Raw genomic sequence first — 24,740 nt, 5'->3', positions numbered from 1 at the left:
ACGCGAGACACATGCTACTTGATGCTTCACATACACTGGGCATGCGCATGCCTCAATGTGTAGTACTGCAGTCCAAGTCGAGAGGGCAGCAACTACGCATACGGCCAAGGCAAAGAAGAAGAAGGCGATGCCCCATAACGCTTGAATAGTGGCTTGTGTTCTTTGCTGCAGGGAACGCTGTGCCACCATCATGTTTTGAATCACAAATAACAAGGTCAGAATTTGGTTCTCCATGTTGAAACGGTGTAATGTTCGTTGAAATGACACTTCTCTCAACTCACGGGTTGTTAACACACCTTCAAGATGCTTACCACCACCTGCTGTACAAGTAGGTTATGTGCATCGTTTCTAAATTTCACATCAACATTAACATTCCAACCCGGATTGTGATGACCAAGACGGGCTCGACCGCCGGAGACCGGAGTCTTCGTGGTTAACACTCAAAACAATAGAGGTAGTGTGGACAATAGATGCAAACGAAATGCAGATCCCTAAAAAATGGCCTAATGTAGACATAGCCTCAGTCAGCATGCTAATAAATAATGGCTGGGTCCGGGTTGTACTCCTACCTGGGGTGTGTATGGCCCCGGGGTCATGGGGTCCAAGCTCTCCAGGTCCGCTGCATCCAGAGCAGCCTCTTTAGCGGTGCAGATGTCCTTCTCCAACTGGGTCAGGTGCTCATCATACTGGAAGAACAGAAAGGCGATTCAGAACCACGACTGACGACATTTTTCACACCAACATTGTTAATTTGGCTGCAATAATCCTGATAATTTGATTTTAAAGGGATTAACCTCTTCATGAAGCAGGGTTTGTAAAGTTTGTATTATTATAAAGACTATTTTTTTTATAAGCCATCCTACAGTGTGGATGGAACCTAGACCACCACTCATTATGGAGATTACTTTATGAATTTGACAAATCTCGCAGATATAAGATGGCAAATTCATAAAAGTAAAATATTCAGTGTGAGAGGATAAGCCTCTGGATAAGACATTTATCTTATCCTACATGGCTTGAGCGATCCAGTATGTCTTTATTCAAACATTTTTGAAAACGGATAGTTCGGCTGCATTTCTGATTGCTGTTGAGGCGCATACGAAGCACTTTTAAATTAATTACCCAATAAAATACAGAACTGTTAAGCATACGGAAGTTAATTTTATTTAAGTAATGTTCATTAATCATTAAGATGATGATGATTAATTAATAATTCAGTTAATTAATGTGGCAACTGAAACTCACCACTCCTGCATCAACACCAGTACTAGAACTATATTGCTTGGAGGAAGAATAACATTTAATTATATTATTATTGATTAGAAATAAAAGTTTTATTGTACATTACCTCTCAGCTGTTCTAAATCATTGTACAGCACAGCTTCTTGTGATTTATTGCTTAAATATTGAGCCATAAACACAGTGGGCTTATCTGAAATGGCAGAGAGCAATCTAAGGTACCTCTGCCAAGGTCTGTTTGCACACATTGACAATATCCAGGGCGGTCTTAGTGTAAGGACTGTCCGGGCCTGTGAAAGGCACACAAAGAGAAAAAAAGGCAAAGATTAATTTGCATTAGAGAGCATTTTATGAAACTGCATAATTGTACTATAATGTTGCCACACTGTTTGTTTGTAGAGAGACATTTTCTGCAGGGATGAAGGCGACAGTGACTCAAAACGCATCACCACTGACCGTTGTACTTGATACTGTTGGTGTGGATGAGACTGACATCGGACAGGAACACATCGCGGTTCTGGTACTTGTGTTTGGAAATGTACTGGTGAACCGCAGAATACAGAGACAGAGAGACGAAGGTTTAGAAATTATCTTTCCATTGCTATGTATTGCTGTTGACGAGCATATACTGTACGTACAGTATATACCAAGAACGAAACCTTGAGTGTCTCACCTTGCGGATGTTCTCCAGATCCATGGGGCAAACGATCACCTTGTAATAATCTGGCACAAACTTCTTGTTGACAGGATGGTGGAACGGCCATGACTAGAGAGGAGAGAGGTGGAGGAATAAGCTTAAACTTATAACACACACTCAATGTTCTCAATATATCCAGCCTTCAGGAGAAGAGCCATGAAGTGAGGTGAGACCACGGAGAGAAGAGCTGACTCACATCGGGAACCACCATCATTTTCTGGGTCACAATGTTATCCATGATGAAGGAGAAGGCCACCTGATCGTCATCATCCAGCAAGGGGTTGATGGCTTTCTCCAGCCGCACCAGCCTGTCCTCCTTCTACGCACGCACGCACGCACGCGCACACACACACACACAGGTTCGGGGGGCAATGAGGAAGAGGGCATAGTGGAAAAGGTAGGGCCTCAGTGCTGTTTAAGTTCACACTCACCTCTTTCAGTTTAGCATCGCATAGGTCCAGCATGGACTGTGCTACCTGGGTTATTGGATGCTTTGCTCCTGGAAGTAAAAAAACAACACAAACAATGAGACGTGAAACCTCGGTGCAAGTTTCTAAAATGAAGGACTAATTGCACCTAACATCACATGGCTTTTAATAGTCCCAAAAGGATGTTAATGACATTTTTGTAGCTTTACCATTGTATGTGGCGCTGTTTTTGACGATGACCTCCACACATTCACGGAACTCCTCCCGAGACGGGTACATCCGCTTGCGTACGTTCTCCCTCAGCGTCTGCAGGTCCATGGGCCGAGTGATGATCTTATAGTAGTCCTTCACCACCTTGGCATTGACTGGTGTGTGGAATGGGTACGTCTATGCAGAAGAGGAAAAGATAGTAAAACAAACTGCCAGTAGAGCAGGCAAGGAAGTCTATCAGAAAAGTGAAATATTGTGAATTGACTGTGACTGCCTGGTGGGTCTTACATTGGGGTGATCCCGCATGTCATTTATGATGCTCTCCAGGACAGAGGACAGGGTCACCATGGGGTCAGTGCGTCTGCGGTGGATGGACTTGTGTGGCCTCTGTGAATAACCATACAAAAACATCAACAAAGGACTGACGAAAAGGATTGTCATTTGAAGTGTTCGAGCATACTGTAAAACATGTCGTTTTAAGTGTTCGAGCAGACTGTAAAACATGAACTTGCTTACATTGAGGTAGTCGCAGTGCACAGCGTTGCCTACACGTCTCTTCTTCTTTGGTGGGAGCTGCTGTTTGGGGAACTTGAGCACTAAAGACTTTCTGCGCACCTCATCAGCACTGGTGGAGGAGATAACATGGTCAAACACTACAGCAAGGGTTCCCAAACTCTGCCACAGACAGAAAAGATAACACTTTGTCTGGTCTAGTCTGGGTGGAAAAACTTTGTTCCATGTCATCCGGCTATTGGCGGAAGACAACCACGACATCCGCCGGAAACCAAAGTGCAGCTGTGCACTCTCAATCCTTGTGTTCTGTTCAGAAAACATGGGCAACGCGAGTATCTAGCTACCCAAAAAGCTAAAAAACAAACAAACAAAAACAAAAAATGGCAATGTTGCCAGACACACTGATCAAAACGGTAAAATGGGGGAACAAAAACACTGTGGCACACAAAGCGGAAGATCCATCGGAAGACAGGGTGGGTCTTCCTGCCTGTAGTAATGCGTCACCAGGCTCTCCTTTGAGAGAGCCTGGTGACGCGAGGTTAGTCTGGTCAGACTCCCACCTTATTGTTGTTGGAAATGATTTGGTATGCAAGTGTTTATACTGCAGCTAATGGTAGGGAATCAGAACAGTCATGCTTATATTCTCTAATAAACTTCCCACTCCAAATGAAATGATAGTGAAATTAAACTATTCCTCAACTACAGAAAGGATATTGCAGCTTACATACCTACCTACACATGCACAATTTAGCCATGAGTACAAATCTGAGCAGCTTTGATATAATGCTTGCCTGTACAGTAAGAGAGAACTGGAAGTGGAACCCTCCTCTACCTTTCAATGAGCTGCTTGCCCAAGACGATCTTGGTTCCTTCCACCTTGATTAGCTCCTCATTGTCGTTGTGGATGACGGTTTTCTCCAGCTCCTCTTCCTGCTCCTCGGTCATGGCGACCGGGTTGGAGGGCGGAGCGTTGGTCTGATAGTACAGCGGACAGAACTTATTGGTCCTCATGTGTCCAATGGCTCCACATGCTCCGCACTTTAGCTAGGGAAGAGGGGCACACATTAAGGAACAGAACAAATGCTCTGCATGTGCAAATATGATAATATTATTGAAAGAATGCCATGCTATTCAAGGCTGAAGCAAACCCAGCTGGCCTTAGATGTGCCTTTAGCTGGGTGATAGAATCTGATGAGGAAAGAGAGGAAAAGAGAGAAGTATAGTTAAGTACTGAATCAGCAAGCTTACTTTTACCTTGAGGTCTGGCCTCTCCTTGACCTTCTTGGCCTTCTTCTCTGGGGGGCCCTTGAACTTGTCCTTCTCCTGGTTCCGCTTCAGCCTCCTCAGCTGCTCCTGAATACGCCGCCGCTCCTTCCTCATCTCCTCTCTGTGCTGCTCATCGAAGAGGGCAAACTTCCGTCTGTAGCCACGCAAAAAGAAAAGAAAAAAATACAATCAGTACGGTCCCATTGCTCATTTGTGGCGATGACATAGACCCAACTAAGTTGCATGTTATTTGAATGTCAACTCAGCTCTCTGGTTGACCAGCTGCTTCATCTCTTCTTTAAAGAATACAGCTTGCTGGTTAACATTATCAATTGAACTGTTAGCAAACAAATCTTGAAAAAGGCACTACTTAAACAACAAGTACAAGTGTAACCGAGAAGTGCCTTCTCTCTTTGTGTAACATCATAAAAACTAATTTGCATAAAAAGAGGATTATGGCAGTTGCAGCGAAGATGTAAACATTTATGATTTTACTTATTTTTTTAATCAGTTAGAATCTAACTAATTTAAAAAATCTATCTATCTATTACATAGTAGTCAATAACGAAATTATTATTTGTAACCACATTAGGATGAAGACTCATAGCACCCAGGTACAAAGGGGTAAAATGTCTCAACCTCACTGACCGACCTGACTGAAGCGCTGTGGTCAAAATCTAAATAGAGGCTCACATGAACTCGTCGTCCTTGGTGGTTCGGATCCTGGTGTAGGCGTCGATGACCGAGGACTTGCGCACCGTCTCGCAGCGGACATACTCCTTGCCGTCTTCGTCCCTGAAGGTGCGATAGATTTTCAGCCGCCGCCCAGTGGAGGAGTTCAGGCTGGTGACGGAGGATGCATCGTCGTCCTTGTGAGAGCTGACGGACAAGGAGCTGGCTGCAGCAGAGCAGCGGGAGGAAGAGATTAAAATCACACAAACACAAAAACATACACAGCCCTTTTCACATGACCTCACATGGCCACCTTGCAACACCCATAACGATCATTTTCTCTCTGACGCACACAAACTCACACAGGCCCTTGCGGCGCTCCTTGCGTCCCTTGTTGTCGCGGTCACTCTCCTCGCCCAGCAGCATCCTCTGCAGCTCCTTCCTTTCCTGCTCCTCCCTCTCACGGGACAGCTGCGAGCTGGTCTTCTTGTTCTGCAGCATGTTCTCAATGTTCTTCCCCAACTCCTCTAAGTCACTGTCCTCTGCTGAGCTGCTGTCCGTGTCTGTGGAGAGCACCTCTGTTGATTCCAACACTCTGGTGGTGGTAGGGTAGGGTTTAAAAAAAGAAAGGATTTAAAATGTGTTCAGAACAGAAGCCTGTTGTTGACGACTCAGGAGAACAGGAAGTAAAATATGTTGTGATGATGAGTGAGACTCTCACTTGTTCTGCAGGTCAAAGATCCTCTGGCACTCTTCCTTGTAGCGCTCCTGATGTTCGGCCACAGAGAAACGGGAGCCTCGGGCAAACTTGCTCATGGGCCCCTCGCCTGAACGCGCCTGCTCTGTGGACATGGTTCTCACCACGTCAATCACCTCCCAACGGGACAGCTTCTTGATCTGTCAGATACACACAGACACACTTAAAGAGACTGAATGAGGAGGTCAGTAAAAATCCACCCGAAAAATAAACTCACATTCCTACATTTGTGACAATAAACAAATCCATTAAAATAATATTTAAGCCAGAACGCCCAGGACTCTAAACCTGTGATTTCAACAAGCAACACATTTTGTGTTGTGATTCTGTGTGTGTTCTGACTGTACCATTAACAATGTATATGTGACAGTTTGAGAGTACGCGTCGCTTTCTAGGAATAAGGGTACATCTTCCTAAATCCCCCTAAATTAATTAAATTTGGACATTCTTGCTGGAGTGCATATACATATAATTAATTCAGGGTTCGTTGCCAGCCACTTCTTTTCACCTGACAGCGGAAAGCTTCACCGGCAGGACGTAGCACATTGGAGGATCACGCTATTCCCACCAGTTCCCTTCTGCCCCGAACAGGCGCCTCGACCGACCAGAGGAGGCACTATTGCAGCGACCAGGACACATACACCTAATCCGGCTTCCCATGCGCAGACACAGCCAATCGTGCCTGTATGGACACCCGACCAAGTCGAAGGGTGTGCGAACTTGCGACGCTCGTGTTAGTAGGCAGGAAATCTACTGCTACACTCCCCGGACGCCCAGGGTTCATACTAGGGTTGGGCAACGAATTTCAAATTTTCTAATAATAATTTTTATTATCAAGATCGACTTTTATTATTGAAAGTCAAAAATCGTTTATTATTTATGATTTTTATTTTTTTTACCAGCGCCTGTCTCTTTAAGAGTGACCTATTTGTCCATGTGACGTTACCGTAGGAGCTGTGCACTGGAGCAGAACGGCTCTGGGCTCAGCTGACAGTAGCAGCACCCAGTAGCTCTAAAAACGCTAGAAATGTAGTAGAAATGGTCTTAAATTGTCTATATTACAGCAACACTCAGCCTGACAAGGAAAAGGTTTCAAGGCTTGTTACTGTATGAAGAAAAGCTGATATTCTGTTTACTGTTCCCTGGGCCATCTCGGCGCTACGCTAATGCTAACGTAGGCTAATGCTAACGTAGGCTCGGGTCTGGTTGCCTAACGACCATTGACTGTATATATTCTAACGACAATAGAGTGCCAAAGTCACCCCCTCTACCTCTCCATGGGATTTCATCTGCCATTCATTTCAGCTGTTTCCTCCACATGTTGTGTGAAATGCCAGGAGACAATAAATATGATGACGGGATCGTTCAGCCATTAAGATTTTTGATTTACATGAGTGATTGTGTCGATGAATCACCAGATTATGTTGAAAATAGGCCTGTGAATCTTCACTGGCCTCACGATTCGATTACGATTAATCTGTTAACAATTCGATTCGACGATGCATCTCGATACAGCTCCAACAGCAAGTATCAACTCCTCAATTTTCTGTACTATTACTGCACATGGCTATCAATTAATACTAGGGGTGTCACGATACACTCAGTTCACGATACGATACGTATCACGATACTGGGTTCACGATAACGATACGATACGATACGATTTTAACAATATTTTTTTAAACTTGAATAATGACAATATATGACTGGAAAAGTAGTATTTTATTTGAAATGCACAAATACAAAACATGCTGTTGTGGGAAATTGTTATTACAATAACAACTAGAAAAAACATGAGATTGGAGATAAGGCTTATCTTGAAATAGAATGAGTTACACCATCACTTAGATTTACTTTGAACTAAAAGGTTTCTCAGCAGTATAAATTCTCGTTATGTATCTTCAGTTTTTCTTCAAACTCAAACAACAAGACTTTTCTTAATCTATTTTTTATGCATCTTCAGTTTTTCCTGTCAAGTAAACAGTTTTGCCAGAAACTCAATTGAATGGTTTCTCTCCTGTATAACTTCTCATGTGTCTCTTCAGAGACTTGTTCAACTGAACTACTTTCCACACATTGAACTTCAACAAACAAAGACGTTTCTTAGTCTATTTTTTGAAAAAAAAAAAAAAAAAATTGCGATATGAGATTTCATCTCAACGATACATATCGTGACGTTTTACTATCGCGAAATTTCGTGGGACGATATATTGTGACACCCCTAATTAATACAAGCAGTCAGATAAATATCAAGTCAATTTTTTACTTTAAAGTGCTTTAAAATCTGAATGTCAACAGAAATGTAAACATAAACGATTCAATGATTCATCTGTCAACGATTCGATTCAATTCACACGTCCGCATCACGATGCCTCGATTATACGATTAATTTTGACACCCCTAGTTGAAAACCAAGCACTTTTCAAGGAGTATATTCAAATTCAAGCATATTCCTAACCTTGAAAACATGACAGTTAAAATCAAGCATTTTCCAAACTTTCAAGACTTTGTACGAACCCTGTTCATTATACAGTATACGTAAGCCATTGTTGTTTATTATGGACACTCAGTATAATGCCTCATGCAGGGATTGAACCTGACACCCCTCTGATTACAGGACGGTGTCTCAAACCACTAGGTCCTCTCTTTTGCTTGCATAGTGCCGTGTTCCTACCTCTTCCTCTGGAACACCAAACTTGCGCAGCAACTGCTTGGCATTCTTGAGCGAGAGCCTCCTCAGGTCGGCATCTGTCCCGGTCACAGTCTTTTTGGCTGGCTGTGGCTCTCTGTCATCCTGAAAAATCACACAGCAGGAAAAAAAAGTGTTAGCTTTTTTTCTCTTTTTTTTTTGCATGTTTTATTTTAGGGGGGGTTCCTATCTGGAGGAAACCCCATGGGAGCACGGGGAGAACATGCAAACTCCACACAGAAAGACCCTTTTTTTGATGACCCCACCTGGGCCATAGGCACTGAGGACACACCCTCAGCGCCAACAGCGTCCCAGGCTGTGAGGCCTTCTTGCTGTGAGGCGACAGCACTACCACTGTGCCACCGTACCCCCCTTAGCTCTTTTCTTATGCACAGAACTGCAGCTTAACAAGTTGATCATACAACACAGTTAAGAACTGAAATCTTGTCCCCTCCAGGTACAAAATTCAGCATTTACTGGTATATTAGACATTAGTAGGGTCAAAGATTAACAAAGCATTATTAGCAAATCAGATGTTTAACTTGAACAGAACATCTGTACTTTACACTGTCCTTACGGGGACACCAGGAACGTCACGTACGCGTTCCGGCTCCGACGCGCTCGTCGGAGCTGCCCGCGGGCATTTTAGTCAACGTGTGTGATCCCACCAGCCGCGCAACGGCGCATATCAGAAGCGGCTCGACGCCCCGCTCCGCTAAAGATACGCACGCGGCAGTTCTATTTTTCACGGATGACGCCTGGAAGCTGCGTCAAGCTGCACAGAGCAGATCGTTCAGCCCGGAAGTCAGACACAGCAACTGCACGAGAATCCGGTCGATTTTCATAATAAAACACCGTGTGCAGACCCAATACCGACTCCTTCTCCTTCTCCCCCCTCCACCTGTAGTCTTTCAAGTAGACGAAGAAATACAAGAGTTCTCCTCCTGCTAACAGGCACTGTATGACAAATAAAGAAATAATTTCAGCCTACTTACCCATGGTAGAAGCACAACAATCAAGGGAAAATGACCAAATCAAAAGCAAGTCAATGACAGACTGTGTTGTTTGTGTGTTGTGCTCTTTACATCCACCCAATTGTACACACAGTATCGCACGATCTCGTAAATCCCGCGCGATCTTGTATCCAGCTGCCAGGCAGCGCTCGGAAGCGCTCCGCTTCTGAAACGTGTGTGGTGGGGCAGGCCGACGTGCAGAGGATGGAGCAAAGCCGCGGTGCAGCCGGAACGCTGCGCAGACGGGCCTGGTGCGACCAAGGTGTTACACTACCTCCTATCTGCATTGTATAGGTAATAGTAGCCAGAGCAGCAAAAAAAACGTTCTGCCTGGCCAGTTTCCTGCCTGTCAATGTAGGACACACACATCGCTGAGCTCAAACACAGTATGGCTTCACTGATACCTCAACACTGCCCTGCTAAGACATCATTAGGTTAGGTTAGTCCAGCTCTTAACAATCAGTGAACAGTGAACAGTTTACTTGACATCCAGTCAGACTCAGTGTTTCGATGGCAGGTTCCATTTACAGAAAACACTGGCGGGGGGAGTCAGACCTTCTGTTGAGTGGGCTTGTTGGGCACTTTGACGTAGGAGAAGCCCTCTCCGCAGCCTGTGGGATCAGCCACTCCCGTCACCTCCAACAGACACTTCCCCTTCATGGCAGCGATGAAGGCTCTTGTCGTATTCCAGGGCGCTGTCCGGACCTAGAGTGAGTAAAACAGGTTCGGTGGTGTGGCATTTAGAAACATCTGAGTTTTCACCCAATGTCAATAGCACTTGATATCTATTACGAGGGAAACAGATGGGTCCATACCTCATCATCAATCTTCATCTGGAAGTCCTCTTCATTCTCCTCCTCTGGAGCAAAGAAGGATTTCTCACCATATCCAGCATCCTGAAAGGGTTAAATTAGTTATAGTACAGCAGCGGACACAATACTCACTTGTGTACACTATAGGTGAAATCAAGTTCTATGAAGACAGACAGTGTTACCTTGAGTCTCTGCTCGGCCACCAGCATGCTGTAGTAGGCGCAGCACTGCTCTGGAGACACCATGGCCCTGATCTCCTCTTCTGTAGGCAACCTGAAGTCAGGTTTCAGCACCCACCAGTTAGAGTCCATTCCTAGGATGAGGATGAGGCAGTGTTAGCTCTTTTCTTATGCACTTAACTGCAGCCTTACAAGTTGATCATAGAACACACGGTTAACAACTGAACTCTTGTCCATGACAGGTACACAATTCAGCATTTGCTGGTATATTAACTCATTCATGGCCAGTTTAGGACTGCCAATATTTAGCTCAGGCCAAAGATTTTCATAATTGTTGGTCATCTTTCAAGACCCAGAGTAAATTATCTATTAGCACCAAAGTGATTTGCAATACCTCAAAATTAAGATGTACGTCTCTGGGTTCACCAGGAAAAAAAAGTGAGCTTTTAGCATGTTCTGTACTCTACTTATAGCCATTTATATACACCCTGTTTTCACCAAAAAGGTCTCTCTGAGAAGAGAAACAGGAGAAAAGGCCATTTTTGTAAAGGACACAATCTCAGGCAGAACTCGCTCTCAATTCTTTTATTTTGAACTGCATTGACATCAGACATGTAAATATTATTCGTTATGACACAAATGACAAAATATATATATATATATAATGTATATATATATATACATGAAGTGCTTTTTTTACATTCAACAATACAGTTTACTCAGTGTGAGTGAGTGTGCAGACAGACACACAGACAGACAGACAGACAGACACACAGACAGACAGACAGACAGACAGACACACACACACACACACACACACACGATCCCCCTTTTATCTTCGTCACGTTGTTTCCGGGTCTGAGTACTGCTGGCGTCTGCTGCTGTGACTGCCGCTTCTGCCCGCGTCCTTACTTTTCGTTATTGTTAGCTGTTCGTGTGTTTATTTTGTTTTGTTCTGGTCCACCCGTCCTCGTCCATGTCTCCCTGTCCTATCCTCCCTGCTGTTTGATCGTTCCCGTTTTCCCCTCGGCTATTCAACACGTCCTCACCACCCTCTGGATTACCCGTCAAACTGATCGATCATTTCCTCATTCCTCCGCTGATCAACACATCTCTGGATTACTTTCTCCCGTTGGATTTATCATTCCCTCTCACTGCCTGGACTCCTTCTGCTTCGCTCCTCCATGACCGACCCGCTGCGTGTGACTCCGTCTCGTCTCTTTCGGGCTGGCACACAGGAACGGGGTCCGGGACCAGGATCGATCATGTTGGTCACGGGTTTGACTACCGCGAACAACTCATCCATGTTCGCTCTGCCCTGCAGCAAGGCGACCAGCTCGTGCAGCACGCCGAGGGGCGTTTCAATGGCGTTTCTCCTCTCTGCAACAAGGAAGCGCGTTTCTCCGTTTTCTGTTCTTTCCTCCTGCTCGATTTCAAAACAACAGCTGCGGTAGTTGTTTGTTCACGTGTTGTCGGCTTGCCTTTGAGGCCAGGGACCTGATACCATGTCACAGGCTGGGGAAGTCTTTGAACTACGGGCTGCACTAATAAAAACAAAAACACGTCAAACACGTCTTTGGCAGGGATGGGCGCGAGTACTCGGGTACTCGAGCACTCGTTCATAACGTCAGTAGTCGAGTAACGTTTCTGCTGTTCGGGTACTCGCCCCACTCCCCCCCCCTTTAAAAATGGTCTAGAAGATCTACGCACGCATCGTTATGTGAATCTGGCAGCATGAACTGCATGGGCGTCAAGTCAGCCAGAATGTACAAGTACATCGTCCGCTTTGTTGCTTTCAAAATAAAACGCTTATTGTAACGTAACCTTATTTATTTTGAGTAATGCGTTACAGCCACAGTTTCACGCCATATAACATCACAACGAGTATTTTGATACAAGGTTTGCTGCTTCATTCGTTGAAATACCTTTTCTCCTCCAACGTGCATCAATAAGCTATTTACTTTTGTTTAAGTAACATTATTTTGAAAGTTTTAACCGGAAGTTTTCCAGCTCATCCCGAAAATGGTGGCTGAAGATATGCTCCCGAAGGAGACGCACACTTCTTCATAGCGCACGCCCGATAAAACTTTGCACTAACGCTAGTTAATCACACTGGTCAGTTTTCACTTTTTGGCAGAACACCGGACCTTGTAATCCGTGGATTTACGTTAGTGTAACAGTGATCATAAAGTAAAATGGATGATACTGGACAATAACCTGACATTGCTGGACAATGGACATGTAGGCTATTGGAAATGCATTCGCTTGTTTCACAACTTGTCTGCTCCAAAGCGCAAATGCCATCCATCCAACCATCGGAGATACTGTCTGAGGTAGGCTTTAGATGTTCGCTTAGCGTCACCTAATATCACAGTCAGAGGGACTGACTGTGATATTGACAAAAAATGCTCCAGGTAGCGCTTTTTCCATGCAAAAATGCAAACGTTGTGTGAACAGCCCCATATACAGCAAATTACCCCTGCTCAGTCATTACCATAGTAATCACACAGACCCCCCCCCCCCCCCCCCCCGCGAGTGCTCGAGCACTCGTTCATAATATAAGGAGAGTACTCGAGTATTTAAATTGCTCCCATCCCTAGTCTTTGGCTGGGAGGCACATTCCTGATAAGACGTTAAAGACGTATTTGGCCATGAATGAGTTAAACAACATTATTAGAGCCAAAGATTGAAAAAGCATTATTAGCTAATCACATCTGTTTTACTTGAACTGAACATCTTTACATCAGTGGTTCTCAAAATGGGGTCCGGGGACCCCCAGGGGTCCCCAGCAAAAAGTGGGATCATTTATTTTCACTATAATTCTATCCATAAGTAATTGAGTGATTATTTGGGTCATGGGTTTCATACACTTTCTGTAATAAAACATCTAAAAGCAAAAATCTTATCAGATGGGGGACCCTGGGACATCTCATCAAATGGGGGGTCCGTGGTCTAATTTGTGTCAGTTTAGGGGTCCTTGACGTGAAAAAGTTTGAGAACCACTGCTTTACATTGTCCTTACAATACCTCTTACCTGCATTGTAAAATCCATAGGGGTCAAAAAAATCTCTTTGCCTGGCCAGTTTCCTGTCTGTCACTGTAGGGCACACACATTACTGAGCTCAAACAGCTTCAAACAACACAGTATCATCTCTGATACCTCAACACTGCCCTGCTACGACATAACTGGGTTAGGTTAGTCCAGCGAACAGTGAACAGTTGACTTGACATCCAGTCAGACTCAGTGTGTCAATGGCAGGTTGTGGTCACAGCAGTAGTGAATGTGCGGGGATAAACATTTTCTACCTGTACGTTTGAAGTCAGCACAGAGTTTGAGGCGTTTCCGGATGCTGCTCTCTGAGTGCGAGGGAAAGGCTTTCTTTATATCCTCCATGCGGATTCTGCGGGGCCGATCTTTGCTCTTCCAGAACAGCCGGTAAATGAACACCTACAGAATACAGACGTGGCAGTTGAGTGTATACTGTACATGCAGACCTCACAGGCAATGGCAAAAGCTAAATTTACTAGTTGCATCCTTCATGTCTGTTCTAATTACGGTATATGTTTGGGGAGTGTTAATGTATTTTCAACAACTACTTAAGTTTCTGAGAGTTCGGGTAGACAAAAATACCTGTAGGAAGTCTCTGATGTGGGTGTTGGCTCGTTTAGAGTTGGGACCAGGAACCTCAAACAAGGGACACTCTTGACCGACCACAAAGACGTCTACGAGCTCTCTGATGAAGTAGCCCTGTCGCGTTCGCAGAACCAGGAAGTCTGTCTCTTTCATCTTGTGCAGGTAGATCGGGGCACGGAAAAGGTTGTTCTCAAATGCCTACAAGAAAACATATACCATATAACAGTTTGCCATGACAACGGATCTGTAATGTTTCCATATCAACAGATGAGTGCTGTTCACAGTGTCTTTGGCTCTGACTTGAGGACCGACCTGCAGCAGCTGTCCGGGGTGCAGAGAACCCAGGAAAGGTGACGTGTGGCAGTACACGGTCTCTCCATATTTACAGTCTGGTGCTCCAGGATCCTTCCCAGGTTTCTGAAGAGTAGAGTCACAAACACAGTCAATGTTAACAACTATATGTAACAGTGACAAGTGAAAATAGGGTGTCTGTAAGGGTGCTTTCTCACTGGCGCCCGCCCCGGTGCCAATCCCGAGCACACTTGTCCCCAAATTGACCCCAGTTTCGGAACATTTGACGAGTGTGAACGTTGCGTACCGTTCCGGTCTGCGACCGGGCGCGCAACGGGGAACTGTGACAGGATCCACTTGAAAAGGTGGTTTGGGGAGCGCTTTGGCGTGCCCAGGTACAGAACACTTGCGTGTGAAAGCCAACTGTTCAGAACCACATAGACAACAAACGGGCGACGATAAACTCCAGGCATAGTTGATGATGCAAGTGCACTCTGTTCCGTTTCCGAGCGCGGAAGAAATGATGTAATGTGGCCTACTAGTGGGGCTCAAAAAATGCACTTTCAATGTAAAATAGGTCGCTTCCGGAAAGAAGCGCCAAAATTTGCACAAATACTCCTTGTGGATTGTTATTTTGATAAAAGTAACTGGCCACGCAGAAATCTCGATCTTTCCAAGATGGCCGCCATTTCCCGCCCCAAAAACACTATTTTGGGGGCAACTTTGGGTAGAATTGTCCAATACGAATGATCTTGTTATCAAACCATACATTTATGACCACAGAGAAGCCAGATTTGTTCCATGTAAATTTCTAAATGGCTGCCATTTCAAAGATGGCTGCCATTTCAGCTATTTTTACCATTAGTGGGGCTCAAAACAGCACCTTTAGGTCGCTTCCGGAAAGAAGCGCCAAAATTGGCACAAATACTCCTTGTGGACTGTTATTTTGATAAAAGTAATTGGCCAGGCAGAAATTTAATTTTTTTCCAAGATGGCCGCCATTTCCAGCCTAAAAACACTATTTTGGGGGCAACTTTGGGTAGAATTGTCCAATATGAATGATCCTGTTATCAAACCATACATTTATGACCACAGAGAAGCCAGATTTATTCCATGAAAATTTCAAAATGGCTGCCATTTTAAAGATGGCTGCCATTTCTGCTATTTTTACCATAGGATTTCACTGTCCAGGGCGATTTTGATGATTCTGGTGTCAAATGACAGGTTTTTAACTATGGAAATTTCAAAATTATACTGTACATCAGAAATCATTTGTATATCTCCTTTTACCATTTACTCTAAAATACTAAATCTCTAAAATACTGTTGTTTATGCATATTTTCACATTACTTTGAAAAGATATGCAGATGGATAAAAGCATCTGCCAAATTATGTAATGTATGTGAAAGCTGACCAGCGGGGGGCGGAACAGAACGGAACGAAAGCAATCGTTCCCAGTGAGAAAGCAACCTAAGTTTCTCCAATTTGAATGTATGACCTTTGATAATTTATGAGTGAATGAAAAAGAAGAATTTTGCAAATTGAAAGAAACATGAAAATAACATCTATCATCAGTGTATATACTTAAGCAATATAGCACGAGAGCAAGTGTGTTATATCCCGCTGATAAGCTGTTATCCCACGAGGCCGCAGGCCGAGTGGGATAACAGCTTATCAGCGGGATATATTCCACAACACACGCTGCTCGAGTGCTATATTGCTTTTATAAAACGGTTTCCAAGTATAATAATATAATAATAATAATACTATAAGTCCGACTGGCATTTTATTCTGATAGAGTCAGTTGAAACACTACTGTAAGGCGGGACCTCTAGCAAGAAGATAGACGTGCGGGTGATTTGATTGGATCGTTCTGGAGACTGAAGTCGACATTGGCCAATCCTGGCGCTTGCTGAAACCTTTTTGCAGAGCCCGACACCAGAGCCATATCCCGACACCAAGTAACGTTACGTCTTATTTAGAAATGCGGGGTTAAGAGTGAGGGCGCGCGAGAGAGGTGTTAAGACATTAGCCCGCGTCTATTCTTGTACAAAACATCATTTTCTGCGAAGTATTAGTAAAGTTATAAGCGAAGATCGATTCACAAGGATCTGAAAGCTGTCTCCGCCATTTTGTTTTTGAGGTAACCAAAGCCTAAGAGAGTTGCGCCATCATGCGTCTGGCTGCAAGCGAGTAGCTTTTTGTTTTGACACTACTGTAAGGCGGGACCTCTAGCAAGGAGATAGACGTGCGGGTGATTTGATTGGATCGTTCTGGAGACTGAAGTTGACATTGGCCAATCCTGGCGCTTGCTGAGAAGCTGAGAGCTTTCTGGAAAGCCCAACTCGAGCGCAGCGCTGCCTTTTAGTAAGAGATGGCCCATGGCCATGGGTTATTGAACTCGGTTACTGGAATTATACAATGGCTGTGAACCAATCAGATTGCTTGATTTGAGAGAGCCGTTTTATAAATAGATTTATACCATGGTCTGGGTGAATACTCGATTCTGATTGGCTGCAGGGTGTCCATTAAAAAGTGATAATGTACAGTTGGTAAAGTCATTCAGCCAAATGGTCTGTTCACCACCATTCATATCAATGCGCCATAGTTTCAACACAACAGTGGTATCAAGAGAGCTGTTTGAGCTCTATACCCCCGTTAAGGGTTAATATGACACTTTTGGAAGTTGAGAAAAAAAATTAGTCGGTCAAAGTAACTATTTAAATCACCCCTGTGTGCTCAGTTTATCAAAAATAACTCTTATTTACAATTTTGATTTTCGTTTCGGAGATTCCCTCTCCTGAGAGAAGCCGGCTCTGTTCTGGTCAGCTGACAGAAGCCGGGCTCTCAGCTGTCAACTGTCAAACCCTCTGTTTACAACTTGCAGCAACCAGCAGCCAGGCGCTCTGGGAGAGCGCGCGCTGCCTCTTATCACTGATACAAATCAAGTCAAAGAAGAAAAAAACAAGATCAACAAAAAGAAAACAACGAAATGGGGAGTTAACAGCAACACACTGAGAGACGTCCTTGTACAAAACATACCTGGACTCCAACATACTGAAAGCAGATAGTTTTCACTCTGCCTCGCGCCATTTACGTCTTATAAGACCCCGCAGACGTTAACGCAATTCCCTGGAATGCGAGTTTAAACGACCCAGTTACATGGCGTTGCATTCTTAGACATTGCCGTTTTATTTTGTATCTTGTTACATAGGCTACGATTGGCGAAATTATTAGTTAGCTTGATTCTAGAATTGTGCCAGGTGTAGAAACTAAGCAGCCATTTTATCCAATGATAGCCTAATCTCGAGGGGACTATTTTGTCTCGCCAGTTCTCAACTCATATTCAAGGTTATGAAAACTAGATTTTGATTGCAAAATGCATGAAAATATAAATGAATGGTCTTGTTTTGTTTCTTTGGCAAGTGACCATGGTATGTAAGGGTTAATGCCCGACGAGGTGTACATTATCACTTTTTAAGGGACGACGCGGAGGCGTGAACCGTCCGAGGCGAAGCCGAGGATGGTTTGCCTCCGCGAAGTCCCTTAAAAAGTGATAATGTACACCTCGAAGGGCATTAACCCGCTTATACCATGGTCACTTGCCAACAAAACAATAAGACCAGTCATTTATATTTCCATGTGTAATAAATAAAGCAATCTAAATGGCTAAATGTCTGTTATTCATACTGTAAATCAGTCTTCCACGAAATAAAATAGTCCCTCCCACCTCCACCAATCTCCGTTTTAAAGCCGACTCAAACGTTAACTTCATCACAGGAATGCAGGTTTAACGATGTTTTGCGTTCTACATTAAATGAAGACATTACCGTTTGGCTGCTTGCTTTATTTTGTATGATAGATACGTATTGGCCAAGTATATTAACATTTAAGAGCGAAGAGTTTCAGGAAGTGAAAAGTGCAGCGGGGGCTCGCACTGCATGCATGCATCTCTCTCTCTCTCTCTCTCTCTCTCTCTCTCTCTCTCTCTCTCTCTCTCTCTCTCTCTCTCTCTCTCTCTCTCTCTCTCTCTCTCTCTCTCTCTCTCTCTCTCTCTCTCTCTCTCTCTCTCTCTCTCTCTCTCTCTCTCTCTCTCAAAGGGCTCGCCCCCGCTCGTGCACGAGCCGAGGGAAATATCCTCTTTGTCGCCGAGAAGAGCCTGGTGACGCGAGGTTAAAAATCTCCGAAACGAAAATCAAAATTGTAAATAAGAGTTATTTTTGATAAACTGAGCACACAGGGGTGATTTAAATACTTACTTTGACCGAGTCAATTTTTTTCTCAACATCCAAAATTGTCATATTAACCCTTAACGGGGGTATAGAGCTCAAACTGCTCTCCTGATAACACTGATGAAACTATGGCGCATTGATATGAACGGTGAACAGACCATTTAGCTAGGTGTCCATTATCACTGTACAATATCACTTTTTAATGGACACCTTGCAGCCAATCAGAATCGAGTATTCACCCAGACCATGGTATAAAAGCGGGTTAATGCACTTCGAGGTGTCCATTATCACTTTTTAAGGGACTTCGCGGAGGCAACCGTCCGAGGCGAAACGCCTCCACGTCGTCCCTTAAAAAGTGATAATGGACACCTCGTCGTGCATTAACCCTTACATATACGTAGGTCTGTGTGACTGGGCCGAGAGTCATAGATCTCTAAAACTGAATTTAAGACCTAAAATGCTGTATAATTTGTAATTTGAAAGTGGAAGCTAAAGTCTAGACCAGTGTTACTCTCTGCAAGCAGTTCAGTTCAGTTTTTATTTATTAATAGTGCTAAATGATAAAAGTGATAAAAGCATGTACCAGAGTTTCAGCATCCGCCAATGATAGAATCGGGCGAATCCTAGCTAAGTTGCGTAGATGAAAAAAAGCAGGCCTTAATTGCTGGCTCGCAGCCAATTTCATTCAATGTGGGATATTGCAGAAAAGTGATCTGGCGACTTTTTCTGATCAAGCATGTTAATATGTTGAATCACAAAGTAGTGGCAATACATTGGTATAAAACAGGTGTGGCTGATGGGTGTTTTACTGGGTCTACTTACTTTTAAATCCAGACGTCTGCATGCTTCTCTCACACACACACAGCACAAGCCCTCCTGTCTAAACTGCGAGCGTGGACAGTAGCGTAGTGCTTGTCATCATTGCTACTGGCATACCAGGACGGTGGAGTCAGCACTTAATATTAAAATAAGATATGCCACAGCATGCATACGTATATACAAAGTATCATCTGGCGACTTCTATTGACTTTCTGAGCAGCCAACAGCGAATTTCCTTGGAAAAGGTGGCAACAATGTTTCAACTTGGAAGTACGTTGAGACAACGCATCCCATTTATTCATTCACAGACAGACCAGATTCAAGATGAGAATTTGTTCAGGACTTTGTGGCTGTATTGTTTTTTATGTATTTGTTTTGACTCTGTATTGAAGCATTTGATAAATAATAGTGCAATGTTGTGTTGCACATTACAAATTTACTATAGTCTATAAATCTTATTAAATAGTTTATTTATTTATTCATTCATTCATCACATTATTAGACACAAATTATCGTAAACAGTAAAACACAGAATTCAGACAAATTTAAACGAAAAAAGCAGAATCTATATTAAAAGGGAGAAAGTGGGCAAGAATGTTTGTTTCAATTTTTGTTGGCTGGCCACAGCTATGCCATTTTACGTGCAATCTGGCTGAAACTTTCAGGGGGTGTAAAGAGCACCCGCGTGGGTGACCTGTCGGAGTCTGATTTTTTAATTAGGTGATTGCCCTAATTACCTAATGATGTGATGTCATTAGTGATGATGTCATCAGTGGCTCGAGCCTAGGAATCGAGCGCGCGAGATTGCTAGTTATGGAAAAAATCAATAAAACTGATTTCATAGGGCCCTGGATGAAATTAAGGCTGAAATATACTTCTGCATCCACCTCAACTTGGAGCCTTGCCGGCAGCAGCTGGTCCTATATACTCGGGTCGCATGGGAGTCCCCAGCAAAATGAGTAAATTGTGTGATTTCACTAGGATTTCAATGACTATAAGTTACCCCAAGGAGAGAATGTAGTGCATATACTTGGTAATAGCTTTCACTCTCTCCTGTTATCTCCCCATCTAAATTATGTTCGCGTCACCTGCGTCAAGTCACATTTTCGAGGAGCTGCACGCAGCGCACCCCTCGGGCCCTTGGTTTGACGCAGAAGTATGTCAAGGCCTTTAATAGGCAGATATGCTTGGTTGGGGTGGCGTTTGGTGTTTTACGGTAAAATTGGCTCTCCTACTGACTTGGTCCTGCCAGTGCGGCTCTCATGGAAAAAATAGTGAGGACCACTTGTCTAGACCCACCCTTTTGTAGTAGTTTTTGATCTTGGTGGCCATCCCGACTTGCATGATGAGAGGGGCGTATTCTTCGCTGTACTCTGCCAGGATCAGATCTCCGTCTTTGCCCGTCAAGTCCTGAGCTGTTCGCATGAAGAACATGTCTCCTCCACCTGAGGCTTGCCGCTCCTGCTCTCGCATCTATGACAAAAATATTAATATGCACACAGATTACACCACCAAACTTAATAATATAAAATAACAAAACAGTATTAGTTTTCATAGGAGTGATGCTTGTTTTGACGGGGGCTCCACCTTGGCCTTCTTCTTGATATGTTTGAGCAGAGGCTGCGAAGCATGGGGACCAGGCTGAGCCAATGCTCCAAACGAATACTTCTTCAGAGAGGGTCGGTGGAACTGACGCAGCTTCATGGGTCCCATGTGAGTGGGGAAGAAGGGCTGTCGCAGCTCCACGGCTGGGATGGAGTGCTGGGTCAAGAAACAGAAGACATTGAATGACTCATTCAAGAGGATATACACATTGACTGGTTTTAACTTTTACTTGATGGGCTATGACTGACCACAAGCTACTGCCATGGGCCCTTTACTCACCTGAATGATGTTGCCACCGAAGGACCCTCTCAGGCCCTGCTGTTTGGGATAGTAGAACTCATCGTTGGACAAGTTCCAGGGATCCTTCACCTCCGGCTGGGACATGTTCTGGATCAAGAGAAAGCAGAGTTGAGGTTCTGACTCAAATTAACTGTGTTTTAAATTAACATACATGAATGAGTTGCATGACCAAAATAACAAGATTGTGGATATAAATATATATATATGGGTTTTCTCAGGAGGGTGGCTGGCATCTCCCTTGGGGATAAGCTCAGTAATCAGTGAGGGACTCGGAGTAGAGCCGTTGCTCCTTCACGTAGGACCCAGTTGAGGTGGTTCGGGCATTGGGTAAAAATGCCACCTGGTCACCTCCCTAGGGAGGTGTTCCAGGCATGTCCAGCTGAGAGGAGACCACGGGGCAGACCAAGGACTAAATGGAGAGATTATATCTCCACGCTGGCCTGGGAACGGCTCGGGATCCCGCAGTCAGAGCTGGCTAATGTGGGCACGGAAAGGGAAGTTTGGGCTCCCCTGCTGGAACTGCTACCTCTGCGACCCCATCACGGATAAGAGGTTGAAGATGGATGGAGTTGCATGACACTTATGCATTTCTCTGCAGTTTGTGGCAACTATATTTATTTCCCAATGAAAACCTATTGGTAATGTCTTACCCGCCTCATCTATTTCTGCTACAGAACCATTTCGTTTATATCTAAAATGTAGTCAAGCTTTATGATTCACCCTTATCGGTGCAAAAGTTTGCAGTTTCTGTTCACACAATGATGTTAAACAAAATCTTAAAGTCGAACTGAATCCGTTCGTCACGTGCATATGAGTCCGTTTCAGACTGAAAACATAGTTTGTCTAAGATGACAGGTTGAGAGGCAGGTCATAGTATCATGTCGATGATTTTATTTGACAATTCTGGGGACTGGATTGGGCTTTGGCCAATCCTGGCGTGTTCCGCCTCCAAATCAAGTGGGATTCAGTGTGTTGTGGCGCTCTCCTCGGGAAGAGCCTTTTGACGGGAGGTTAGTGGCTGAGTGGAGCTCAGCGAGCCGCAGGCAGCCAGCTGCCTTCGTGTTGCCGAGCGGAGAGTGCAGCACGTCGGTGCGACCCCTGACAAGCTCTCGGATGCGCGCGCCATTATCGCTGCTGTAAATACGATATCCCTGGAATGCGCGTTTTAACGAGCCAGTTACATTTCATTGCATTCTTAGAGATTAGTTTTTGTTTTTTGTTCATGTTTCTAACAATTGGCCAAGTTAGTAGTTAGTTTATGGGATAGGAATTCTGCCAGATGACAGGCACTAGGTGCCATTTTCTACTTCATTTGGAAGAGAAAATTATCCTGAAATGAAGATTTGATTGACAGTTGCATGTCGTGATATGATTGGTTGAAATGGGGTAGAAATCTGATAGTACTAGGTGACGTCAGCAAACTGTACATTACTGTTATCAATGAAATCTTGAAAAATGAACTTTTGATGTGAAAAAGTGTGAAAAACCAAAGAAATTCGATTGTTGTGATATTTTTTGCATACATTAGAAAATAGGTGCACTACATACCCAGGTATTTGAACTAAAAGAAAAGAAAAGTCATTTTTGGGTTCAGCTCGACTTTAAGTACAAGTTTCCTCTCATTTTCATATTCAATGTAACAGACAAATTACACCATTTGACATTTGTTTTCATGTGAGAGGTGTGTGATCATCCACACACTATCTGTCTCACTGTAGGGACAACATCACCTTTTCAGGCCCCAAACACCATCAAAGATATGGATCGCTGTTATCTGCCAAGTCACATAATCCAACCTGATCTCTGCTGATGTGACCACCCAATCCAATATGTCCCTGACCTCTCCTGATGTGACCACGTACCTGCTGACCTCTCCTGATGTGACCACGTACCTGCTGACCTCTCCTGATGTGACCACGTACCTACTGGGGCTCATCTTTTATCACCCTGACCTCTCCTGATGTGACCACGTACCTGCTGGGGCTCATCTTTTATCACCCCAGTCTTCCCCAGCAGGATGCGGCTCTTCTTCAGCGCCGACTCCTTCTTGTTCTCTTTTGATGGGGAGTGAGATGTCCTCTCCTCCTTTTCATCAGGAATTTCTACAAGGGACAACAGTTCAGATAATGGTGTCAAAGTAAGCAATTCTCAAGTAACCTGGGTGGCACTGACTCACCATTTCTATTAAACCATATTAGTTAAAAAAAAAAGTGGAATAGTGTGAAAATGCACAAAGATGTCATTTGTGAATTTCAATGTACCAAGAATTATATTCTCGTCATTGGGGTCCAAAGTAAGGACGGGTGGGGTGAGCATGCGATCCATTGCCTGGTCATCCCAGATAATGTTGTCCTCCCAGCGTCCATATACTAGCTCCTCACTGTCGATGGGGAAGATGGAGAACCAGGGAGAGTCATCTTCATGAGAGACTGCGGAGGAACAAAAACAGTCAATACAGGGATTTGGGCAAGTAAATTTGAAAGAAATCTTCTGTGACGGATCGATCGCAAAATAACAATCAATTAATCTTTTTAAAAAAACAGCAAAATGTAGCTAGCAAACAGACCATTTCAGAAGACATTTGGATGCTGGCTTGTTAGATGGCACATTATCATTGTTGTAATTGTGTTGTATCTTAACACTATGGCAATGCTTGCAGTCACTGTCATCTTGTAAGGTAGGTCCCAGCTGCAGACAGGTGTAAACGTGGCATATTTCATAACAGTACCGTAAATTCCGGACTATAAGACGCACCGGTCTATAAGCCGCACCTTCAAAGGTGACTATTTTTTTCTTCTATAAGCCGCACCGGTCTATAAGCCGCGGGTGTTTTGATGTTTAATTACCATATGTAAGGCTTCGTGCACAGAGGGGATTGTCGGGAAAGAGATGGCTGTTTGGGGAAGCTCCCATTTATTAACATTTCAACAAAACAAAAGTCAGGTCACTAATCCCCAGACAAAATCACACATTGTGGTATTTTTTGTTTTTTTTACAGTGCACACAGTGTCCGCGGTGTGGTGAAAAGAGGGCAAGAGAGGAAATTAAAACAGAAGTGGATTTATAGTTAGAAAGAGTGCTAAAGAAGAGAGAATTCCGTTTTTTATTTTTTTATTTTAGTTACTCACAGTACTATTGACCAGTCCAACTCAAAAGATATTCGGCAGTTTCACTTTGAGCTCTTGTTCCGCCGCTGGGCACACAGTGTCCGCGGTGTGGTGAAAAGAGGGCAAGAGAGGAAATTAAAACAGAAGTGGATTTATAGTTAGAAAGAGTGCTAAAGATAGTCCGGTCTGGTTATGACGAGTCTCGCTGGGTACAGTACGCCAAAGCGATATCCATTGACTCGATGATGCTGTTGTATGTTGCGCGTTTCTGTTGCAC

At 44.0% G+C, this 24,740-nt stretch overlaps 1 protein-coding gene across 5 annotated transcripts in view; it reads right to left on the bottom strand.

Moving 5' to 3' along the window:
* Positions 1 to 24,740, bottom strand: part of taf1 (TAF1 RNA polymerase II, TATA box binding protein (TBP)-associated factor) — a 47,380-nt gene that overhangs the window by 7,498 nt on the left and 15,142 nt on the right. For 3 of the 5 annotated variants that reach the window (XM_083646534.1, XM_083646536.1, XM_083646538.1), the window contains exons 11-36: positions 23,618 to 23,785; positions 23,331 to 23,458; positions 21,336 to 21,443; positions 21,039 to 21,212; positions 20,751 to 20,924; positions 14,422 to 14,526; positions 14,107 to 14,307; positions 13,782 to 13,923; positions 10,479 to 10,609; positions 10,300 to 10,380; positions 10,040 to 10,189; positions 8,457 to 8,576; positions 5,747 to 5,922; positions 5,388 to 5,620; positions 5,047 to 5,251; positions 4,336 to 4,507; positions 3,920 to 4,131; positions 3,091 to 3,199; positions 2,863 to 2,961; positions 2,574 to 2,751; positions 2,368 to 2,435; positions 2,133 to 2,255; positions 1,913 to 2,005; positions 1,696 to 1,780; positions 1,462 to 1,529; positions 570 to 686 (exon numbers count right to left, since the gene is read on the bottom strand). In XM_083646534.1, coding sequence (XP_083502660.1) covers positions 570 to 686; positions 1,462 to 1,529; positions 1,696 to 1,780; positions 1,913 to 2,005; positions 2,133 to 2,255; positions 2,368 to 2,435; positions 2,574 to 2,751; positions 2,863 to 2,961; positions 3,091 to 3,199; positions 3,920 to 4,131; positions 4,336 to 4,507; positions 5,047 to 5,251; positions 5,388 to 5,620; positions 5,747 to 5,922; positions 8,457 to 8,576; positions 10,040 to 10,189; positions 10,300 to 10,380; positions 10,479 to 10,609; positions 13,782 to 13,923; positions 14,107 to 14,307; positions 14,422 to 14,526; positions 20,751 to 20,924; positions 21,039 to 21,212; positions 21,336 to 21,443; positions 23,331 to 23,458; positions 23,618 to 23,785 — 3,620 coding nt within the window. The remainder of the gene's footprint in view (positions 1 to 569; positions 687 to 1,461; positions 1,530 to 1,695; positions 1,781 to 1,912; positions 2,006 to 2,132; positions 2,256 to 2,367; positions 2,436 to 2,573; positions 2,752 to 2,862; positions 2,962 to 3,090; positions 3,200 to 3,919; positions 4,132 to 4,335; positions 4,508 to 5,046; positions 5,252 to 5,387; positions 5,621 to 5,746; positions 5,923 to 8,456; positions 8,577 to 10,039; positions 10,190 to 10,299; positions 10,381 to 10,478; positions 10,610 to 13,781; positions 13,924 to 14,106; positions 14,308 to 14,421; positions 14,527 to 20,750; positions 20,925 to 21,038; positions 21,213 to 21,335; positions 21,444 to 23,330; positions 23,459 to 23,617; positions 23,786 to 24,740) is intronic. The other 2 variants (XM_083646535.1, XM_083646537.1) reach the window with 1 other exon arrangement.

Source organism: Poromitra crassiceps (assembly GCF_964638095.1).
Source record: "Poromitra crassiceps genome assembly, chromosome: 1".
Lineage (NCBI taxonomy): Eukaryota > Metazoa > Chordata > Actinopteri > Beryciformes > Melamphaidae > Poromitra > Poromitra crassiceps.
Note: the sequence above shows the minus strand (reverse complement) of the source record. Positions and strands in the feature narration are given on the sequence as shown.